Below are 21842 nucleotides of genomic sequence, written 5' to 3'. Positions count from 1 at the left end.
ACTGTGAAATATGTAAACATGTATTTGAGCTCCTAATTCCATCATTCCCTAGGATGGACAAGTTTTTAGACACCTCCTGCCCATTTCCCTTGACAATGGTAATCTAGCATCTACTTCAAGTCTCTCAAGACTAAAAATACAGTAATAAAAATATTACTATAAAAATTACTAATTAGTCATGACTTATCAAAACTACTACCATTAAAGATGAAAATAGTTTAGAATTCAATTATAGGAGGTCATAAACTTCAGGCTAAGTGGAATTTGCATTAAATTTTATAGGTAATAGCAAGCCAAAGTTTTGTGGGGGAAAATGAAGAAGTAAGGTTCAATGGGTTCATTTACTTACTCTATTTGTGGTGCTATGGATGGACCCCAGGGCCATGTGCCCAGCAAGAAATGTAAAGGAATCTACCCAGGGCCACCACTGATGCTTTAGGGAGGCCATTCTGTGGGAAACCATAAAATGGAGTAATAACAGAGGAAACACTGGCTGAAGTTGGGACGTATGCAGTAAAGTCCAGCTGCAGGATGAGGATCTGAATAAGAAGGAGGTGCAGTCGGTGGGAAGGGGAGCAGACCACCGCACAGTGGTCTCCAGTTACAGCCTGGCTTATCAGCCTTTCGGGTAGTAAGAGAACTAAGGAGCATGGTGACATGGTGGCTCTACTCAATACAGACCAAGAGGAAAAGATGCTCCTCTCTGAGGGATCCCCAAAGTTAGAAACAGTTAAGAGAGAAAACAAAGGCTATTAGCATCACTCTCTTCTAATACAAACAGGAAACAGAACTGTGTCAACTCCAGCAATACAGATGTACACTTCATAACCCTATAATCCACCTCTAAGCTGTAAGGTCAATTCATTTGACTTGTCTATATAGCCCTTAAATATCGAAAGTAAAATTCTTGGTGCTTTTAGAATGGTCAAAACTTTTCAGACTGTACATTTTTTTTCCTTGAAGAATGCCATGCACATGAAAAGTCTGAAACCTTCACTGTCTTTCACAGGTGAGCACACTTGTGGAGCCAGCGCCTACAGGACACCCAGAACACTACTAGCATACCAGAAGCTCTTTCATAGTCATAGAAACACTTCTCAAAACCCTCACAAGACAACCAACCTCATAAGTTCTGACACACGGATTCGTTGACAGCATTTGAAACTGATGCAAATGAAACTGTAAAATATTGATGTGTGGTTCCCTTCACTCAACAGTATATTTGTAAGATGCCAATTTTTTTACACATAGCTTCAATTTATTCCTTCTAATCATTATCTAAGATTCTTGGGCATTTATTTCACAACTTATTTACCCATGCTACTATTGATAGCCACTTGGAAAATTCCTATGTGGCCTACTCACTCAGCATGAGCATTTTTGTTCGCTTGCTTTGGGTGACCATGTACACACAGTTTTGCTGTACATAAATCTACTGGTGGAACTGCCACACCACAGGGCATGTGCCCAACTTAAGCCGCTAAAGAGCTTCTAAGGAAGAAATATTTCAAGGCCTTTGTAGTACAATGTAAATTAGACTAATGACTCAGGAAAAGGTGCTGACTCTCAGCTTGGTGGATAGAGGGGAGACAGTGGAAGATGTAACTTTGCTTTCGGTAGGAAGAGCATACTAAAATGGGAAAGCTGGCACCTGATCCTGGAAGGCCTTTTTCTTTAGGGCATTTTCAATAACAACTCAGCACAGGATGCTTAACAGAAATAACCCAAGTGCTTCCCCTCTTCAGAGCTGCTAAAATTTAGAAACAAACCTGTGAAGAGCCACTATTATTGAGAAGTAAAGTAACTTCTTCAGTATGCTACAGCTGGCTATCAGTGTTGCAACTCAGAGCAATGGCAGTTGGACAGTGACTCTACATCAGTTTCTAAACATCTAGAGACTAGAAGTCATTTCAGAACTAGCCTAATTTCTAGACGATATAAACAACTTCCATCTCAATGACCATGCTAATAAAAAATCATTTATTTCTTCCCAGCACATGCATACATGCATGTGTATGCACTCAAGCTTAATAATAGTAAGACCTGGAAAGGACAGGAGCTCCACAAGGAGAGCAACAGAACCAAAAAATTTGAGCACAGGGGTCTTTCCTGAGACTCATACTCCAACCAAATACCATGCATAGAGATAACCTAGAACCCCTGCACAGATGTAGCCCATGGCAGTTCAGTGTCCAAGTGGGTTCCATAGTAATGGGAACAGGGACTGTCTCTGACATGAACTCAGTGGGCTGCTCTTTGATCACCTCCCACTGAGGGGGAGCAGCCTTACCAGGCCACAGAGGAAGACAATGCAGCCACTCCTGATGAGACCTAACAGACTAGGATCAGAAGGAAGAAAAAGAAACCCTCCCCTACCAGTGGACTTGGGGAGGGGGGTGTGCGGAGAAGGGGAAGGAAGGGAAGTATTATTGGGAGGGGAGGAGGGAGGGAACTAGAGGGGGGATACAAAGTAAATAAAGTATAATTTTTAAAAAAATGAAAACGTAGGGAATATGAATAAAGTATGGACTTTAGCAGTAAAAGATCAAGGCTGGCTCATTAATTACAGTAAATGTGCCATAGCAGTGTAAAAGTTAATTTAAAAGAATAGAAGGAGAGAGAATATATAGGAATTGAGAAATGTATAGGAATTTAGATTAGTCTGAAAATTTAAAATGTGCTGGAAAAAATGAATTTTAAATGTCCACTTGAAGTATAATCTACATACTGTAATATAACTGCAGAATTCTTTCAGGGTACACTTTATAAACCTCAGAGGCATATGCGTATATTCACACACATACATGCACACACTTTCCATCTAGAACTTAGAGATACAGATAATGAGGGGTACGTTTTATATATGTAAATATTGGGGTCTGTGCCTTATGAATACTCTTTTCCTTTCCATTCCATCCACTCTAACCTTTGTGACTTTACACTATAGGCATTTAATAATTCATTAAGAAGCAATTTTCTAATAAGTTTCAAACATTAACGAATCAAACCTCCAAGTAAAGCTAACCTTCCAAAAAGCATATCTTAGTAGTTTAAAGCCATCAAGTCCTTATTTATACTTCAGGAGGAGAAAGGAAAAGAAATACACAGTCTTTCCATTTCTAAAAAAGGAGCCACTATCATGACAGAAGACCTAAAAAAGGAACCTGGGCCAGAGGGCAAGAGACCTGGCCTCATTCAGCTCTGCCACTAAGTAAGAATCACTTTGCAATCCTTGAATGCCTCTAGTCCTCAGTACTCGTGATTTCAAGTCTATGATCAATTATGGAGTCTCTCCATGGGCCAAGAGGTCCTTCATTCTCACTTCTGGCCTTTGCAATTATCCTAGTTGAAGCTTTTTTTCTCCATTCTACAAAATATTTAGAGAACTAAAATAAGGACATCTTGCCACTGAATGAATGCCTGTGCACATGCACACACACACACACACACACACACACACACACAGGAGAGGGTGATGAATGAAAGAAAACATGGAAGTTGGACTTCCATGGCAGTTTCTCATTTCTTTAACTTTGTATTAGAAACCACACCATTACACAGGCTCAGTTTGAAACTATGTACAAAACTCTGGGTTCTATCCCCAGTACTACCTGAACCAGGTGTGATGTCTCATACTTGCAATACTAGCACTTGGGAGGTAGAGGCAGGAGGATCAAAAGATTAAGGTCATCCTCAGCTATGTAGTGTTCAAGGCCAGCCTGAACACAAGGCCCTGTTTCAAAGCATTCCCCTCAGAAGATACAGTAATCAGACTACTACATGTACTGCAGATGTTTACTTGCTAGTTAGCAGCACTTTGACATAGGCCTAGGCTTTCTTGGTTTGCTCCCTAGAAGCTTTGAAACCAGTTGTGGCTCTAGAGGTGTTATGTTATACAACAGAGTTGTATATCATATATGAAATTTCAACATATATGAAAATAAATGGAACTGTGTTTAGATAAAATTTTAAAAATAAGCAGCAGGGCAACTATAGTTTGCCAGTCTCCTTTCTGGAGTCACAGTGGGACAGGAAAAGATATTAGAAAGACAGATGTTTGTAAAACTATATCACAAGTTCACACTAAGACAAACTTTTGTTTGCAGGGAGAAAAAGCTTATGAATCAGGATCTTCACATACCTGCGAATGTTCAACTTTCCCCTGCACGAATAGGTCACATCACCAATACCTAAAGACAGAGCAGGAAAACACTCTCCCTTACATGGTTGTTAAGATACAACAGGGGATGTGTTAATTTATGTAGGCAAAATTTACAAGATGACCTGCAAAAGTAAAATACCAGGTTTTAGCAAACTTTAGTGGTAACCACAGAAACGTAAGTCTGATTATTCCTTTCACATATTAAGCAAGTGATTCAGATGAATGCCAAGGTCATTAGCTTTTCTGGAAGAGCTATTGTGCTTTTATTCAACCCAGTTCTTTAGACCTGCAGACTCTTGGTCATCCATAAACCACTAAATTTACAGATAGCCAGAGTAATTACTACTTGACCTAACAGTTCTGATTTGTTTGGGGCTCAGACAAGAGCTGCTCACTAGAGTGAATGTGTGGGCCAAGACCAACTCTGCCTTCCTTTGGGTTCTACCCTAGCAAAAATGTTCCATTTTGTAACAGTCACCTCACAAAGATCAGGCCCATGTTAGCTAGCAGGTGTTCAGTAGCAGGCTGGAGCAGAGCTGGCCTACCAAGATCAAGCAAGTGCCTTTTTAAAAACTCATCTTATGAAGTTTCTCTACATGGCTTTGCCAAGTAAGCAAAAACCATGCCAAATAGTAAAAAAGGCACTTACTTGACTCCCACAGGCCAGCTCCACACTCTAGCAGCTAAGATGTCACTGACATGGAACATGGAGAATGAGGTGGGTATCTTGCCAGCCACTGAAGGAATGGCCATGAAAGACCTAAAGGAACAGAGAAAAGTAAGGTCAATGTCAAAGATGAAGGTCCTGAGCTTGCTAGCATGCCTACTGCAGCCTGTAATGCCAAGAGTCTCCAATGAGATCCTGAGAGTATTCCTGGAGTAAGTCCAGATGGATTAGGAGAAAACTTTTAGAGAAATAAAGTATTAATTCATCAACTGCCGTACAGAAAACTCATACAGATGGAAGAACCAGAGATCTGAAGCAACAACTCACAAACTAATATTTTTCAGAGATACTTGCAAAGATAGGGAATTTTCTCACTCAACTCTGCTTCAGAGCATAAAGATAAAACAAAGAACTAATCAATGCAGACATAAGTGTTTCTAATGAAAGTGGATTCTAACAACAAACAGAGCAGTCGGCTCACCCTCAGCACTCAGAAATCTTGGTACACTTAAAAACCCAGGGCTGGAGAGAGGGCTCAGCAGTTAAGAGCATAGGTTGCTCTTCTGGAAGACCTGGCATTCACATGGTGGCTTATAGCCATCTGTAATTCCAGCCCACACTCTTCTGGCCTGTGCAGGGCACCAGGCATGCATGTGATGCACAGACACACATGCAGACAAAACACTCATACACATTAAATAAATAAATTTTTAAGAACTGATTAAATCCATTGACCTAGCCACAAAACTCTCTGAAGCAGGGGTTCTACTTGAATGTGTCTGGAGAAGAATGTAACAAAAGGAGTCTTTATATGTCAGGACTTCCTCTCCCCATACATACCCTATACCTGGGTTCTTCGAAATGTGTGATTATCAGAAAAGCAGCAACAGTGAAAAACAAAACTATGGTGTCAGTCATTCTCCTCCTTCTAACTGATCACTCCTGAAAATAAAAACCAGACAGACAGACCTCTCCCTTTAACAGCAGTCCATTCAGTACTCACTCTCAGACTGTGGAAGAAACACACAGACAGCAGGATTCAGTCAACCCTGGGCCTCTGGAACTGGCACATTCTTCAAAAGGCAAATATAATTTTTTCATTCTAAGTAAGTGTTTGTCAAAAACATATTCTTGCATGACCCTTTTTTTTAATGTATTTAATGATTTTGTGGGAATTTCACATGAGTACAGAATTTTTATCACTTCCACCCCTCCCAACCCTTAATTCAAAGGTGCATTAAAATTGCTCACTCTTTTTAACGGACAGTCCGGTGGTTCAAACTGCCCAGGTCCCAATTAGTTTAATTACAATTGGCTACTCAGTGTTAATAGCATATCTGGCCAGGCTACATCTTGAGAGCCTAAGTAACAGTTTCTCCTCAATTTTGGCTGTGTCTGCCTCGCTGCAGCGACCACCCTGGAAAGCATCCCACTCATTAGTGTTTCCCGTGCTGTCTCAGCATTTCTGGCTACTGCACTGCACAGCAATCTTTTGGAGGGGCAACCCAAATTCTGTAAAAATACTCAAACCATTATCCAGGATTTTGAAAATGTGAGAGAGAAGCATGAAACTGAGAAGATAAAAATGTACCCAGGATTGTGTCTTAAAACAAGGACCACAACCCAAATCCCAGTTGCCACATGGTAGTTCACAACCACTTGGCACTGGACCTCTGTGGGCACTGGGCACACAGGTGGTGTACAAGCAAACAGCACACATAAAGTCAAATAAAAATGAAGAAAAAAAACCAAGGACTATAAAGTAAGAATCTATGCAGACTAGTGCCTGAAACTGATTATTAAAACAAATACTTATTTCACATCAACTACCACAAAAAGAAATCCCTCTTGTCCTGTTTAGAACTCAGTTTCTTTGGCTTGCTCTGTAAAGCCACACAATAATTTAGCAACAGACTTTATTTTTATCATGAAAGGCATTATATCCTTTTACAAAATAAAGCAGCTTCTACATGCTGTAGATATCCCAAACACAGAGAGACAACAAGTTGATGACAAAAGATTTCTAGCCACAGCTGTCTGCACTGGGAAAATCCTGGTTTCAGTGGAGCAAAGCAAACTCTCCCACTGCAGCCAGTCCCCGTGAGCTCACTGTGACAGCAGATGCTATTCTGTACCTTGCACAGCCATGTTCATCTGTGTGATGAGATATTAATCCTCCCCACCTTCTCTGAGGGAAGTACAAAGGACTTTTCCAGGGATATGACAAATAAGGATAATACACACCAAAAAAAAAAAAAAAAAATGAGCGAGAGAGATTAGCATTTTTGAAAGGCCAAACAACATTCCTAGTCTAACTTTAAAAAATGACATGATAGCTGCTGCCCCTCACAATATTCGATAAAAAAGTACTCAGTTAACTGGGAAATGATCATTTATATGAATCAGGGCCAAAAATGTCTCAGGGAACTTAGAAATGAATGCTGGCTCAGCAGTTAACAACAATGGTTGACCTCTTAAAAGACCTGGATTTGATTCCCAGCACCACATAGTGGCTCATAACCATCTGTTCCAGGAGACCTGATGCTTTCTTCTGGCCTCCATAAGTACCAGGCATGGTACACAGACATACATGCAGACAAAATACCTATACACATAAAATGAATAAATAATGAAATAAAAATGAATGGACTAGACAATGCATTAACTACATATAATTTTGTTTTGAATTACTTTTATTTATTGGGGGGTTCAGGTAGAGGTCAGAAGGCAACCTGCAGGAATTGGTTCTCTCCCTCCTCCAAGGGGATCCTGTAGATTGAACTCAAGTGATAAAAATTGGGACAAGCACCCTTACCCACTGAGTCATCATGCTGATCCTCAACTAAATTTTTTTAGTGTTATGCAAAGAGAATAAACTGGAGAAAGACACAGAGGGTAAAAACCTCCTAAATATGTTTTTTTTTTAGTTATTTCCAAATAGCTGTAAAGCATGTGTATAAAACATGCAGGCTTTGATGATGGGCACATGCACAGCAAAGGGTAACTACACATTGGGTGGGAAACACTGAGTCCAAGAGAAAGTTACTGTGGGAATGAAGACAGGAAGCAGAACTGAGGAAGGGTTCTTGGGGAACCACTGAGCATGAAGTAATCCCCTTATGACAGGCACCCCTAGAAAATTCTGTCCTAAGACAGAACTTTCTGAGTGTGTCCCTTGGTGAGCTAGCCCATCCGTACTTCTTTTTTCTATGATTTTCTGGTGCTGGCTGTGACCTTTGGCCCATAGGTCCAGGGCCTCAGCCTACTGCTGCTTTTAATCTTACCAGAATACTAATTTTAAGAAAACTCATAAAAAACTCTAAAAGCTCCCTTTCATTCTACTCCTTTGCTGCTACAAGCTTGAGCAATTATTAAAAAGAAACCCATTACATATTTCAAGCTCACCCAACTTTGCGGTATTTGGCCATACTAAGAATTATAATTCATTCTGAATCAAAGACCAAGGCAGAATAGATACTAAAATTAAAAAAGGCCATGACTAGAGTTCAGCTCTCCATTAAATAAATCAATATTCCAAAATTCTGTAATGTATTACACTAACGTTCTGCCTTACCACCTCAGCCGTACTTAGAAAACATTTTGTTATAAAACTAAGGTCTTCCTGAATGAGGATTGAGCATCTTGCCTAGGATCCTCCTTCTTGCTTAGCTTCTATAGGTGTACAGATTTTAGTATGATCATATTATATGTCTAATATCCACTTATAAGTGAGTATATACCATGTATGTCTTTCTGCTTCTGGGATACTTTACTTAGGATGATATTTTCTAGTTCCCACCATTTGCCTGCAAATTTCATGATTTCCTTGTTTTTAATTGCTGCATAGTATTCCATTGTATAAATGCAACACAATTTCTGTATCCATTCCTCCACTGAGGAATATCCATTTTGTTTCCAGATTCTGGCTATTACAAATGAAGCTGCTACAAACATGGTTGAGCAAATGTCCTTGTTGTATATACTTGAGTATATTTTGGATGTATGCCTAGGAGTGGTATAGCTGGATTTTGAGGTAGCACTATTCCTAATTTTCTGAGAAAGTGCCAGATTGCTTTCAAAACGGGATAGACATTGGAAGAGGGAAAAAATAGGAAACAGGACAGGCGCCTACCACAGAGGGCCTCTGAAAGACTCTATACAGCAGGATATTAAAGCAGATGCTGAGACTCATAGCCAAACTTTGGGCAGAGTGCAGGGAATCTTATAAAAGAAGGGGAGATAGAAAGACCTGGAGAGGACAGGAGCTCCACAAGGAGTCCAACAGAACAAAAAATCTGGGCAAAGGGGTCTTTTCTGAGACTGATACTCCAACCAAGGACCATTCATGGAGATAACCTAGAACCCCAACCCCTGCACAGATCTAGCCCATGGCAGCTCAGCCTCCAAGTAGGTTCCCCAGGAAGGGGAGCAGGGGCTGTCTCTGACATGAACTCAATGGCTGGCTCTTTGATCACCTCCCCTGAGGCGGGGGCAGCCTTACCAGGCTTCAGAGGAAGACAACGCAGACAGTCCTGATGAGACCTAATAGGCTAGGATCAGAGGAAAGGGAAGGAGGACCTCCCCTATCAGTGGACTGGGGGAGGGGCATGGGAGGAGAAAGAGAAGGGGATGAGGAAGGGAGCTACAGCTGGGATGCAAAGTGAATAAACTGTAATTTAAAAAAACTGCAAGGAATTAATGTTCACAGGCAAGAAATGGACAGAGTTATCAGAGTTCTGATGTTCAATAATTGCTTTAGGAGGATACTGTGAGAGTTATAGCAACTGATGGCCTCTAGCCACATTGTCATGCACCATCCCTTACAAGATTTGTCAAACCATAGGCAAACACCCAGAAGCTTCTCAGCATTGATAAGAAGCCACAAAAAGCAAATTGATTTGGACTGGTAATATGAGAAGGTGTGAAGACAAGGAGAAAAAGCCAGGAATCTTGTGGCATTAGCATATGTTAGAAACACATTGCCCTTGTCAATCAGTGATCAAATGCAGACCCCTAATTTCATTCACACCACCAACAACCTTTAGTATTATTTTAAGTACAGAAGTAAATGAAGTTGTACAAAGTTACTTAGTGTGACTTTGCCTCTAGAACTAGAAAAGAAAAAAAAAAAAGACTAAGGTCAGAGCTACAGCTCTGAAAAATTATTTAAGATTTTACTTTCTTTGGGATTTAATGAGAAAATAAAGCCATTAGGCATGTGAAAATATACCCTTGGATTGTAAAAAATTCAGCAATAGCTTCTGACCAAAAAATTTCTTGTTCCTCTTTATACAGAAACTTCTAACAACAGCACTTAACAGTGAAAATGGAGCAAGAGAAACTGACCATGACCATACAAGACAAACTGATAGAATCTAGTGTTTTTCTGTTTTAAACAAAACAAAACAAAAACGGAGAGATTAGGACAGGAGGAGAGAGGGAACCACAGGGGGAATACAAAGTGAATAAAGTGTGTAATTAGTAAAGAATTAAAAAAAAAAAAAAAACGAAGAAGAGGAAGTAAATGACAACTCTTTGATAGCTTTAATATCCCCGTCAGGTTTTTACTGTTTCCACCATATTCAGCCCCTCTTTAAATATACTTTTTAAAAGTATCCTGAAATCTGAATTGCTTTAAAATAAAAAATGAGTTTTACCACAGTTGGCCAGTTGCCACACACCACCTGATTCATGGCAGCTAGCAGGGTCCTGGCAGCGCAAAGATGAAGCTATGGTGGAGCCAGAATGGAGATTTGGAAGGTTCACTCCCAAACAAGCACCTGCAAAAGTCTGCCATCTTTGGAATGTATGTAGGATCAACCAGTTCCCTCCTGTCTTTGCAGAACCTGGCACTGCCCAGCTCCCACCACTAATACAGACAGCAATTTCTGTGCTACTCTTTGTGTGTGTGTGTGTGTGTGTGTGTGTGTGTGTGTTGTGCTGCTGACAGAACTCAAGGACTCACACATGCTAAGCAAACACCCTACCTCTCAGACCTACTTGCTCTCAATCTGACAGATCTAGAACCACTTCTAGCCTAGAACTGTTTCTTAGCCTGTAGACTTCTTTGACTGTTTCAGCACACTGCAAGCTCCTCCAAGAATTATTTGCTGTTGCATGAATCAGAAGACATCCCATCACTGTAATGTCCTGGCAGAGAACAAGATGATCTATAGCTACATACACCCTGGAGATAAAGGATATAGATAATGGTCTCTGGAACTGTTTAACTCACGGACTCTCATCCATAAAACAGTGATTGACTAGCTAGGCTCTGGACTCTGCACTCTGGCTCTGCTCATGGAACTGGAAGACTTTATGACCTGCCCACCAATGCTATGACTACCATTAACACATGAATATCATGAACAACTAACCACCTACTAAAGTCTTCCTGCTATACATAACTAACATAACTAACATAACTACAAAGGAGAATGGAAACATTTGATTTCAGGCTGGCATGTCACAATTTAGAATTAATTTACTAGTAAAATCCTATCATTTCATTCCCAATTTGATGGCTCATACCTTCTCCCAACTCTCCAACTCTTGACTCCCCAAGACATCTGCACCCCTTCTGCCTTTCTTTCAATAGTTTGGATTAAAAAGATGATGAGGAGGAGGAAATTGATGGCAACTACAACAGAGAAAAATAAAACTACAGCCATAAATGACTCTTTAAGGGGGATGAATACAAGGTAAATCATTGACTAAGGTATCAGATGAAATTATGGAAACTGTCCTGATGAGGAACTAGAGAGCCGTTTGTCTTGCTCCAAGCTCCTGACCTCATCGTGAAAATGAAACCTAGATGTTAATTTAAATGAAGACACACATTGAAACAAAAGTTACCCATAAGAGTTATAAAAATAAACTATGGGACAAGAGAGATGTCTGAGCAATCAGGAGTGAGGACTCCCACACCCACATCAGAAGGCACACAACCACCTGTAACTCCAGCTCCAGGGGACCTGACATGCTCTTCTGGACTCCAGGGGCACCCACACACACGTGGCATACACATATATAAAAATCATAAAATCTTTTTAAAATATACAACCAGAAACAGTGACACCTTAATGCCAGCATGCATGCCCATCACACACACACATGCACATGCACACACAGACAAACACACACAAATAATGAACAAAAGCAGCTCTTAAATTTTATCAGATTGAACATTCTGACTTAACTGATAAAAAAAAAAAAGTTAATACCAAACTGATTAAATGTTTTGCCCAAGATAAAATGCAAGTTCATGGAGGAGGAGAACTCACAATACTATTATACCACATGAAACCTTTTATTACTTTCATTTTAGTGGAAAACACAGAAATATACACATTTATCACCTCTTCGTTCAAGCACCTAAGAAAAAACTAACAATAGCCTTGAAATCTCCGAAGATTTCAAGCCCACCAACAGCATTACAAGTGTTGCATCGTCTATAGAGACGTCCCAATGTCTCTGAAGGCCATCAGTTACCAAAAAAACCAGATGCCCACATTTGTATTACAATACGTAGAAGACCACAGACCCTATGCTTTTTAAGTGAACAACTACAGATTATTTGTTTTCATTTTAGTCTAACACCCCTTAAGCAAAGAGGACAATAGAAGAGCCAGGAATCAGCTGTACTTGTTTCGAATGTAGAAAGGAAGATGGGTGAAACTTTATTAAGAAAAACACTCATGCTTAGGAATGTCTATTTGAGAAGAAATGGCACTCTATTGCACAGAAACACTAGCCAATCATGTACTGAATTTGAATCTCCTCCCAATAAGAAAATAAATGTCTAAGGATATAGGCATTGTTTACTTATTTGAACATCACACAATGTGTACACAAACCAAAACCTCCCATAAAAGTTACCTGTGAACAGATATAGGTATGATTTTTATTTACCAATCCAAAAATAAAAAATTAAAGGGGAAAAAAAAGACAAGACCATTATCATGCAATGTTCAGTAGTCCCTTAAGGGAATTAAAACTTAAGGCCATTAAAGAACCCTTTATCAACATATACAAGACAAAAATAGAAAGACAGAACTAAGTTCAAGAAAATTATTCAAAAGTCCCCCTCTGATGAGCACAACACAAAGGGCCACTGTGCAAAGATTTGGGAAGAGAACAACACAAGAACGCAAGCGTTGTCCATGGATTTGCTGGTGTTCTTCATGCTGTGTGTGCCTTCTCATACTGCTGAGAAAATCTCCTAAATGCTATGGGGAGCGGAGGGAAGGCAGGTACATGAGAAGGTAGGCATCTGACTTGATATATAAATGTAAACGTAACTGAATAAAAGCACAGCAACACATTTTAATACAAAATTAGAAGCACAGAGAATAACACAAAGAAGCATATTTAGTAAGAATATAAAAAGAGAAATTTCAAATATCAAAAACTAATCTTTGTGCCTGAGGAAGAAAGTCAGACCTTGAATGAAACTGCCCTCAACCTGGTGCTGGCTAAGGGCTTGACAAATGGACATAGCTAATCAGTTCTACTTATGGAAGCGCTCTCTTCTCTACTCAACTCTCTCTACCCTGCCTGTCCTCTCTCTAGCTAATGTCCTAGTTCAGCCATCTCTTCATGACCCACTGAACTGACCCTTTATGGCCCTCTTCCTGTCTGGTCCCAAGCTCTCTACCCACCCTTTACCCCGATGCCAGCATGACCCACGTGAAAGCATGCATTTGATCAAGCGGTTCTCCTACTTTATAGCTTCAGCAACTCCTCTATTGACAAGCTATGATTTGCTCTTTTCTTTTTCCAAGTGCGGCTTTTCTTCCATTGCAAAATCAACTTGGAAGAGCCCCTAGTAGTATCTCTTAGCAGAAAAGAAACCATGTAGACTTCATACAAAGTAAAATAACTGTTTCATAACCGTTTAACCTGTATGCAGGCATACACATAGACACACAATGGGTCATTATATAACACACAGGTCCATGATGTTGGGAGTCCACAAATGGCCACTGCTGTACAAACTAAACTTTAGCTCCTCTGCAAGTCACGTTACCACCACAATCTGCTACACTTCACTATCATCTCAGAGGCTGGAGCCAGGCTTTTGGGGATGACATGCCAGGTATGCTTTTGCTAGTGTGTGTCCTAGACAAATGTTGTCAACTATGATCCTGAATAAATGACTTAACCAATCAAAGGTAACTCAGTTTCGCTAGCTGTAAAATGAGAAACATGGCAGTACTCACATCTTGGAATAACTAAAAAATTGAGGGAGATTTAATATATAGTGCCTGGTGATACCACTATTACTGGTATCACCATTATTGATCAGCTTAATTGGTCATGTCCAAACTGTGATTATAATAAGCTCCCTTATACTATCATGTCACATCTCATGCCCCCTGAAGCACCAAGCACATTTCCAGTCCTGCACACAGATACTGTTCACGTTTTAGGTCCTGTGAGGTCACCTCAATGAAGCCTTCCCAGTTCCAACAGGCAGCTCTCAGGACTCCCACTCAACCTCCATCAGCATTGGAGCCCCATGTGCCCAGCACTGAGCCCTATACCTTTAATCCCAGCACCCACCAAAGAGACAGATGAAGGTGGATCTCTGAGTATGAGACCAGCCTGGTCTACACAATGAGTTCCAGGACAGCCAGGGATACACAGAGGGAAAAAAAAGAAAAAGACTACATTTAAAAAACATCAGCAGCAAAACCAGTCACACTGCTAGCACAATGTCCCCTGGCCAGACTATGCACTCTTTTTTGAACCACCAAAGGCGCTGTCTTCGGTAGCACAGTGGCTCACAAGGAAATTCTACACATCATTTCCAAGTGATTCTAGGTAGTTTAACTTTTGTAGGTGAACCATTTTGTCCCTAGAAATGTTACAGAACAATCCAGTATAGAAGCAAAATTCAACAATTACCACATTTAGTAGGATGATTTAGCATTCCAGATTAAATTACCAAGATCCCTAGGAGGCAAACCTAACTCAGACCCCATTCAGTCAACTAGTGCCTAAAGGGAACATGGGAAAGATTTAAGAACTGGTGACAATAGGAAGGACCTTGAGGTCTCTTAGAAGGAAAACTGCAGCAGATGCTTAGAAAGGGAAAGGCAGGAGGAGCAGGAGACAAGAGGAAGACAGAATTAGCTTCAGCTCAAAGCCAAAGTCTTTCTCCCATCCATGGCTAACACTGAAATAGTCCTGGGTACTTAAACAAGCAAACCCCTCCTCAGTGTCCACTGGGTAAGGTAAATAATGCCTCTCACAGGGTTAACCTTAGATCTTTCTACACTGCAGAGGTCGAGTAGTGTAAGCTAACTCATTTGCTCCATTGGAATTTGACAGTTTATCAGTCACTTTAATTTTCTCTGCATCAAAGTTTAAAGCAGACATTAATATCTTGAAATGCCCTGTAACATCACTTATAATCAACAAGAAGCCTGACAGAGACCTGTCTTGGGAAGCAAGATAACTTAAGAATTTCAGTACCTAAGACAGTCGGGATTGAGCTTCTGGCTGTCCCCTCTGCAACTTCCTGGAGACTGTTACAAGTAATCTGCAAGCGATCAAATGGACAATAGCAGAAAACATGCTTCAAGTAAGGTATGCACTACCTTTTTATGGATTAATAAATTTAATGTCACCAAAAACAACCCTTAGAAAAAGACATCATTTTTAAGAGATGTCAAAATGTGATGTCCTGTCATTCAGTTACTTCAGAACTGCATTAGAAAAATGCTCAGCCAGGCAGGCAGTGGTGGCTCATAACTTTACAGGAGGATATCTGCAAGTGTGAGACCAGCCTAGTCCACAGTGATTCCAGGACAACCAAGGCTACACAGAGAAACCCTGTCTCAAAACAAAAAACAAAAAACAAAACAAACAAACAAACAAACAAACAAAAAAACTAAGAAGAAAAAAAAGGTTCCCTTTAGCATGCTGTTAGATCCAGTTGGTGATATAATTTACCAAGTTATATTTCTATGACTATAAAAGATTCAAGCCTGTATACAGTTTATAGGCCAATAACTCACTAAACTTATTAAAATTAATTTGCTTGATGTCAACCTTCATTTTTACACAACTGTCTCAATGCAAGCATTTAACAGCGTGCACAGAAATAAACGGTTTGTTTCTCCCCTTTGTTTTCAACCTATAGAAGACAGCTTTTTTAAAGATTTACTTTTATGATTTTTAATTACGAATGTGTGTGTATGGATACACGTATGTGAGTGCAGATGCCTACAGAGAAGGCCAGAGGTGTCAGTTTGCTCTGGAGCTGGAGTTGTTAACTGCCTGACATGGGTGCTGGGAGCTGAACTCTGGTTTTCTACCAGAGCAGTAGGCGCTCTTAAGTCTTCCAGCATCTCTCCAGCCATGGCAGGTGTTTTTAAGCATGGTCCAGTTTGATCTGCATCAAAGAGCACATGTTCAAGACAGAGTCACACCTCATGTTATTCTAAGAATTCTACCCCAATTAATTCTATTCCAATTAACCTTTTCAAACCAGTATTAACACTTTAAAGCAAAATACACAACCATTTTGTAATTTAGTAGGAAAAGAACCGGACTGGAGAATGAAGAACTTACCAGACCTTCTCAGCTCTACATTCATGGACACTATGAAAACACTGTTTCATCACTCTCACACCCTTGCTTACTCTAGGGCACAGTTCCTCAACCTACCTAATGCTGTGACCCTTTAATACAGTTCCTCATGTTGTGGTGACCCCCAACCATAAAATTATTCTCATTCCTACTTCATAACTGTAATTTTGCTACTGTCATGAATCGTAATGTAAATATCTGTGTTTTCTGATGGCCTCAGGACACCCCTGTCCTAAAGCTGTTTCAACAACCCCCCAAAGGGTCACAACCCACAGGTTGAGAACCACTGCTCTAAGGACTTCTGAATTCTGTTCCAGAATTACTAGTGTACAATAGTTAAAATGTTTCTAATAATGTATTCTAGTAACTTTAATGTGTCCATGAGCCCTGGCTTAGCATTAATCAGTCCAATTAAGAAGAAAGGTTCAAAAGCTGAGCAGACATCCTGAAATATTAAAATATAATCTTGACCTTAATCCCAATGGTTATTCACATAATGGCATCATACTGCAAGAGACATAATAGCAGGCAAATGCAGGCCCAAAATTAAAAAAAAAAAAAAAAGTTTGGCTCCCAATTTATTGTCTTTGACTACATCAATGCATTTCTATTTAGATTTTTTTTCTCCTATAAAGAGTTTCATAGAGCATAAAATAAAGTCCTTGGAGCCTTAAAAAGATCAGATAATCAGAATTTGAAAAAATAAATCTAAGTTTATTCGCTAAAATATTTTATGGAACTCAAAATAAGTAAGATTTTTAAGATGAATAAAAGGATGCCTACCTCCTTAAAAACAAAACAAGTGTGTTCCAGGATCTTCAATATTCTAATACTTTAATGAACTGAAAGCAACACATCTGGAGTCTGATTGAAGCATAGATTTCTAATAATCTGGGTAATTATACTCTAACTGGTTATGAACAGAAAGGTACTGGCCACTACAGCGCTAACCTGGTAGTACCAGCTTCTTCCACCAATCCATCATAAGGAAATGCAACATACAATCAAAGACCTCCCTGGCATCGCCAAGCTTAAAACAAATTTTCAGATTTGGCTTCCTTGGAAACAGGCTAAAGAAGTCAAGAGTAGAGGGGTGCTAAGATACACGTTGTGGCTTTATTTCCCCAGTAAGAGAGGGAGTCCATGAACAAAATATTTGGAGTACACTGTCAATCCGAGTACTAAAGACAATAAATTCTACCAGGATTTAGAATAGAGAATGGAAAACAAGAGGCAGGAATCACCAAAGTTGAACCAATATCCATTTAAAGGAATCTCAATCCCTAATTTCTTATTTGGTACAAATATGAATTCACAACTCACTCCACTGCTTCACTAGATTTATGAAGTGAGTGTTGACTTGAAAAGAGTCGTACATCAGTCTCTGGCCTGAAATGGACCTTAGACATAAAAAGAATGATGGGGGGTGGTTACGGCTGAAATTCAACCACAAAATCTGCTTAACAGTAGTTATGTGTGGGACATTTAAGGATAGCAATGAAGCCAGCTTAAATACAGTAGTTTTCGTGCAGGGATACAGCAAAGAAAAAACAGACTGGAGAAACTCAAGCTAATGAGCTAGAATTCTCAGATAGGCCTATTATACCAAGCAGGAAGCTCACTGGGAGTTCAAGACCAGCTTGGACTTGACCGCATAGGTAGCTGGAAGCTAGTTTTGACTACATATTCCCCCCAGGAAGGTGGGGGAGGGTGGACTGTGTATCAAGCAAAGTAGCCTCAGGTACCTCACAATAGTATTGCTGCCAGGAAACTGTGATGTGTGGAGAAGGGGAGCTACACACTGTAACAGTCTGATGCCAGCTTATGATTTTGTAACTCAGCACAGAGGCTGACCACTAGGAACTGCCAACACGCAGGCTGTCAAAATCAGAGATGAAGCAGTTTGATCTAGCAAAGGAATTGCACAGGTCACAGTGAAAGGCAGTTCCCCTCAAAAGAGCATCTTTAGAAATAGTAGCCACCTTCACTAATCACACAGGAAGGCATGCAACAAACAGTTTATATTCGCTGCAGGAGCTCTTGAGTTGGATAATAGCAGCCTCTTTACACAAGAAGGAAAATCACACTACATGGTGGGAAATAATTCTGGAAAAGCCATGTACCTCTGCTACTATTTGTTCCATTTAAAGATGTTCTAAAGTCAGATTGCATGGATGCAAATTTTTAGTCTCAACTAGGTGGGAAACTGAGGCAGAAGTATGTTTTAAGGCCAGGAATTAGAGGACTGCCTGGGCAATGAAATAAGACTTGATTTCAAACACTGTGTTAAGGAGGAGGGTGAAATATGTTTTAATGAGGGAGCTATACAGTACCATTTTATTCAAGCTCTATTTGCTTTAGACTCAGTTTAAAACAATGACTCTTGACTTGGCTGAGCATGATGGCACATGCCTATAATCCCAACACCAGGGAGACGAGAAGCAGAAAGGGGCCACTCAGCCTCAGCTACATTGAGACCCTGTCTTAAACAAACAAAAAAGGTGACCCACGCCAGAAGGAAGAAACTGCTATTAGCTGTGACCCTTGGCTCCAACTTGCTGCATCTACTACTGCTGAATAAAAGTGGCACAAGTTGGGCTTGTGATCAGGTTCGATGCAGACTGCCATCTGCTCCATACATAGGATGGCTCCATGCAGCCCCAGTGTCCCCTCAGACCGGATCATTACAAGAACATCTATTGTTGTGGCAAGCTACTTATTCCATATTCATCTACTACATGTGTCTCAAAATCATACCCCACTTTTGGATTCCTACTCCCGTAGGCTTTGAAATAAAAAAAAAAGGCAGACAATTACTTTTGTAAGAGAAGGGAGAGATGTAAAGGTAACTGTAGTTTATTATACAATAAAAAGAACACAAAACAGGAGTCATAATACCTGAGGAGGAGAAGTCTTACCAACTGTGTACTCTTGGTCAAGTCTCTCTTTTTTCTGGGGCTCAATTTGAGGCTTGAAATGTCAAGAGTTAAATCCCTAAAACAAATCTTTCAAATGGAATCACAGAAAATCAGATGGGGATACATACACGCTGGCTTTAGAGCAATTGGACAAAAATTCAAATTCTGTTTCTACATATTTAAGTAATCAGGCTCACCTCTTTTCAAATCTTAGACTCCTAAGTTCATTTACAAGTCAGCATTCCCATGACAACACTTCTGCCCTTCAAAAACAACACTTCATGTTTAACTGTGCTTTCAGTTATGAATTCAGCTCATCACTCTTACCCACCCCAGAATAGTACAGAAGAACACTGTCTGAAGGAACCCTACAAGAAATGCACTCACAAAGTGGTGCATTTTCATGGTAGAAAATACATGAGGCACAAATTTTTAGACAGCACCTGAATACCACACCCAAACAGCATTAAAAACAAACTGCAAAATCAGATGTCTCATTCAAAAACAAAGATAACTCGAAAATCTTCAAATACTTCAGAGGGAAAAGCATGCCATAAGATTTTGAGATGGCCTTTATGTCTTTCAGAGAACACAACTGGAGACTATGAAACATACAAATCAGAATTGAACTTCAGAAAAACTCAACTCTCACCCAAAAGCTTCAGCAAAGCAATGTCAGTATGCCAAATAAGAAAAAGTACAATTTTCTCACAAGAAGAAAGATCAGGTGCATAACTATGTCTAATAATAGCGATACTATCTTGCATTCGCAAAGCCTCTTCTTTTCACAAGGGTATTCCCACAAAACGTACAGGTCTAGGGCTATGCTGTCTGCAAAGCTCCAGTCCTTCCCTCAGGAGGTAGGGAATCAGAACAAGACAGGTCATGATCCATGGACTAAAGGCACCACCTTCTCTATTGGGCCGGCTGCAGTGAGCCTCCCAACAGCACACTATACACCTTATGAAATTAAACCTACACTTGTTCTCTCAGAGTTGGTCAGAGACCAACACATATGGGCCTCGAAAATCCAAAGCAAGGGAACCTGCTGACCTGTTAGGTCAAGCACTCCATGCCAAGCTCCCGCGCGCGGGCGCGCGCGCGTACACACACACACACACACACACACAACACACACACACACACACACACAACACACACACACACACACACACACACACACACACACACACACACACACACACACACAAACCAAGGCTGTTGAGACAGAATTCCTGTTCTTTGCCAGGTAATGAAACCCGGCAAGAACTAGTTAACAGAACCACCAAATCCCTGCCTCTGTGAACAACTTGCCATGCCGCCTCTCTTGTGCTTGCTGCCCTTCCTTTGGGCACGCGTGTAGTGTGAAAGCCAACCCTCCGGGGGGACCACCGGGACCTTTAAGGACCCGAGAGGATGGTGCTTGCCTCCTGAAGCAATGCAGCATCCACCTCGAGGAAGCTGGTTCTCAGAACACACATAATTGGGGGACCTGATCAGAGAGGGATAAAGTTTGATTTTCCTTCCTGCGCGTTCCGAGGGGCCAAGAGAGGGCGAGGCAGCAGCTTCCTGGGGTCCTGGGGTGCTCTCCGGGGACAGTTCCCAGCAGCATGGCACTGCCACTCTCCTGACCCACCGGCAACCGCGGCAACTCAGGACGCCCAGCCAGCCCAGAGGAGGAGAGAAGGGGACAACTTGCACCGGGCTCAGTTCGGGAACACTGGAGGAAAGCTGTACGGAACGACGGAGGGAGGGACTGAGCCCGGAGGCGGGTCAGGGAGAGGTTCAAGTCCCGTGTCTTCCCCGCCCTGGCGTCCCCAGTCCTGCGGGAACATCCCTGCTGTCGCCCCTCCTCCTCCTCCTCTCCTGCCTCCCGCCCGCCCTGCCTTCCCAGCCGCCGCCGCAGGCGCTGAAGGACACGGCGGCTCGGTGGCCCGCCACCCCGGGGCGGCCGCGAGTTGAGGGAAGTCGCCGGGCGCCCCGGCCTGCCCGCGGCTCCCCAAGCCGCCCCGCCCTCCCGGAGCCACGCTCGCTCACCGTCCGGTGCTGCTGGTGCTGCCGGTGGCGGCTGACGCCCAGCCCGGGAAAGCAGCCGGCAGTCAGCGCTCCGCAGCCGCCGGCGCCCCCGCCGCCGCCGCCACGGGAGCAGAGCAGCAGCAGGAGCGATCTACCTGCGGCGGCCGCCATCTCTCAACTGGAAACGGCGCTGGCTCAGGCAGCGCAGCGGACGGCCGGGGCGTGGCCAAGACCCGCCACTCAGCCGCATCAGGCCAACTGCAGCCCTGAGTTAAATCTCCGAGGCGGGGCTTCCTGCGAAGCCCAATCAAAAGGCGGGAGAACCCGGCTTCGAGCTGTCTGTCACTTCTAGAGTTACCTTACGGGCAAATTCTAGGGAAGCCGTCTTTGGCACTCTTGGAATGGAGCAGTAAGGGATGTCACGTCCGATTTGGCTAATCTTTACCAAACATAGTGACATCAGAGAACTAGAAACATACAT

The 21842-nt window shown here is 41.6% G+C and overlaps 1 protein-coding gene across 1 annotated transcript in view; it reads right to left on the bottom strand.

The window, feature by feature from the left end:
• The window catches only part of Mcu (mitochondrial calcium uniporter), a 165481-nt gene extending 143910 nt beyond the window's left edge, over positions 1-21571 (bottom strand). The window contains exon 1 of the mRNA XM_021652665.2: positions 21383-21571. Coding sequence (XP_021508340.1) covers positions 21383-21532 — 150 coding nt within the window. The 5' untranslated portion in view covers positions 21533-21571. The remainder of the gene's footprint in view (positions 1-21382) is intronic.
• Positions 21572-21842: the final 271 nt, after the last annotated feature.

The sequence above is a fragment of the Meriones unguiculatus genome, chromosome 16 (genome assembly GCF_030254825.1).
Source record: "Meriones unguiculatus strain TT.TT164.6M chromosome 16, Bangor_MerUng_6.1, whole genome shotgun sequence".
Classification (NCBI taxonomy): Eukaryota; Metazoa; Chordata; class Mammalia; order Rodentia; family Muridae; genus Meriones; species Meriones unguiculatus.
This window is presented reverse-complemented; position numbering and strand designations above follow the sequence as displayed.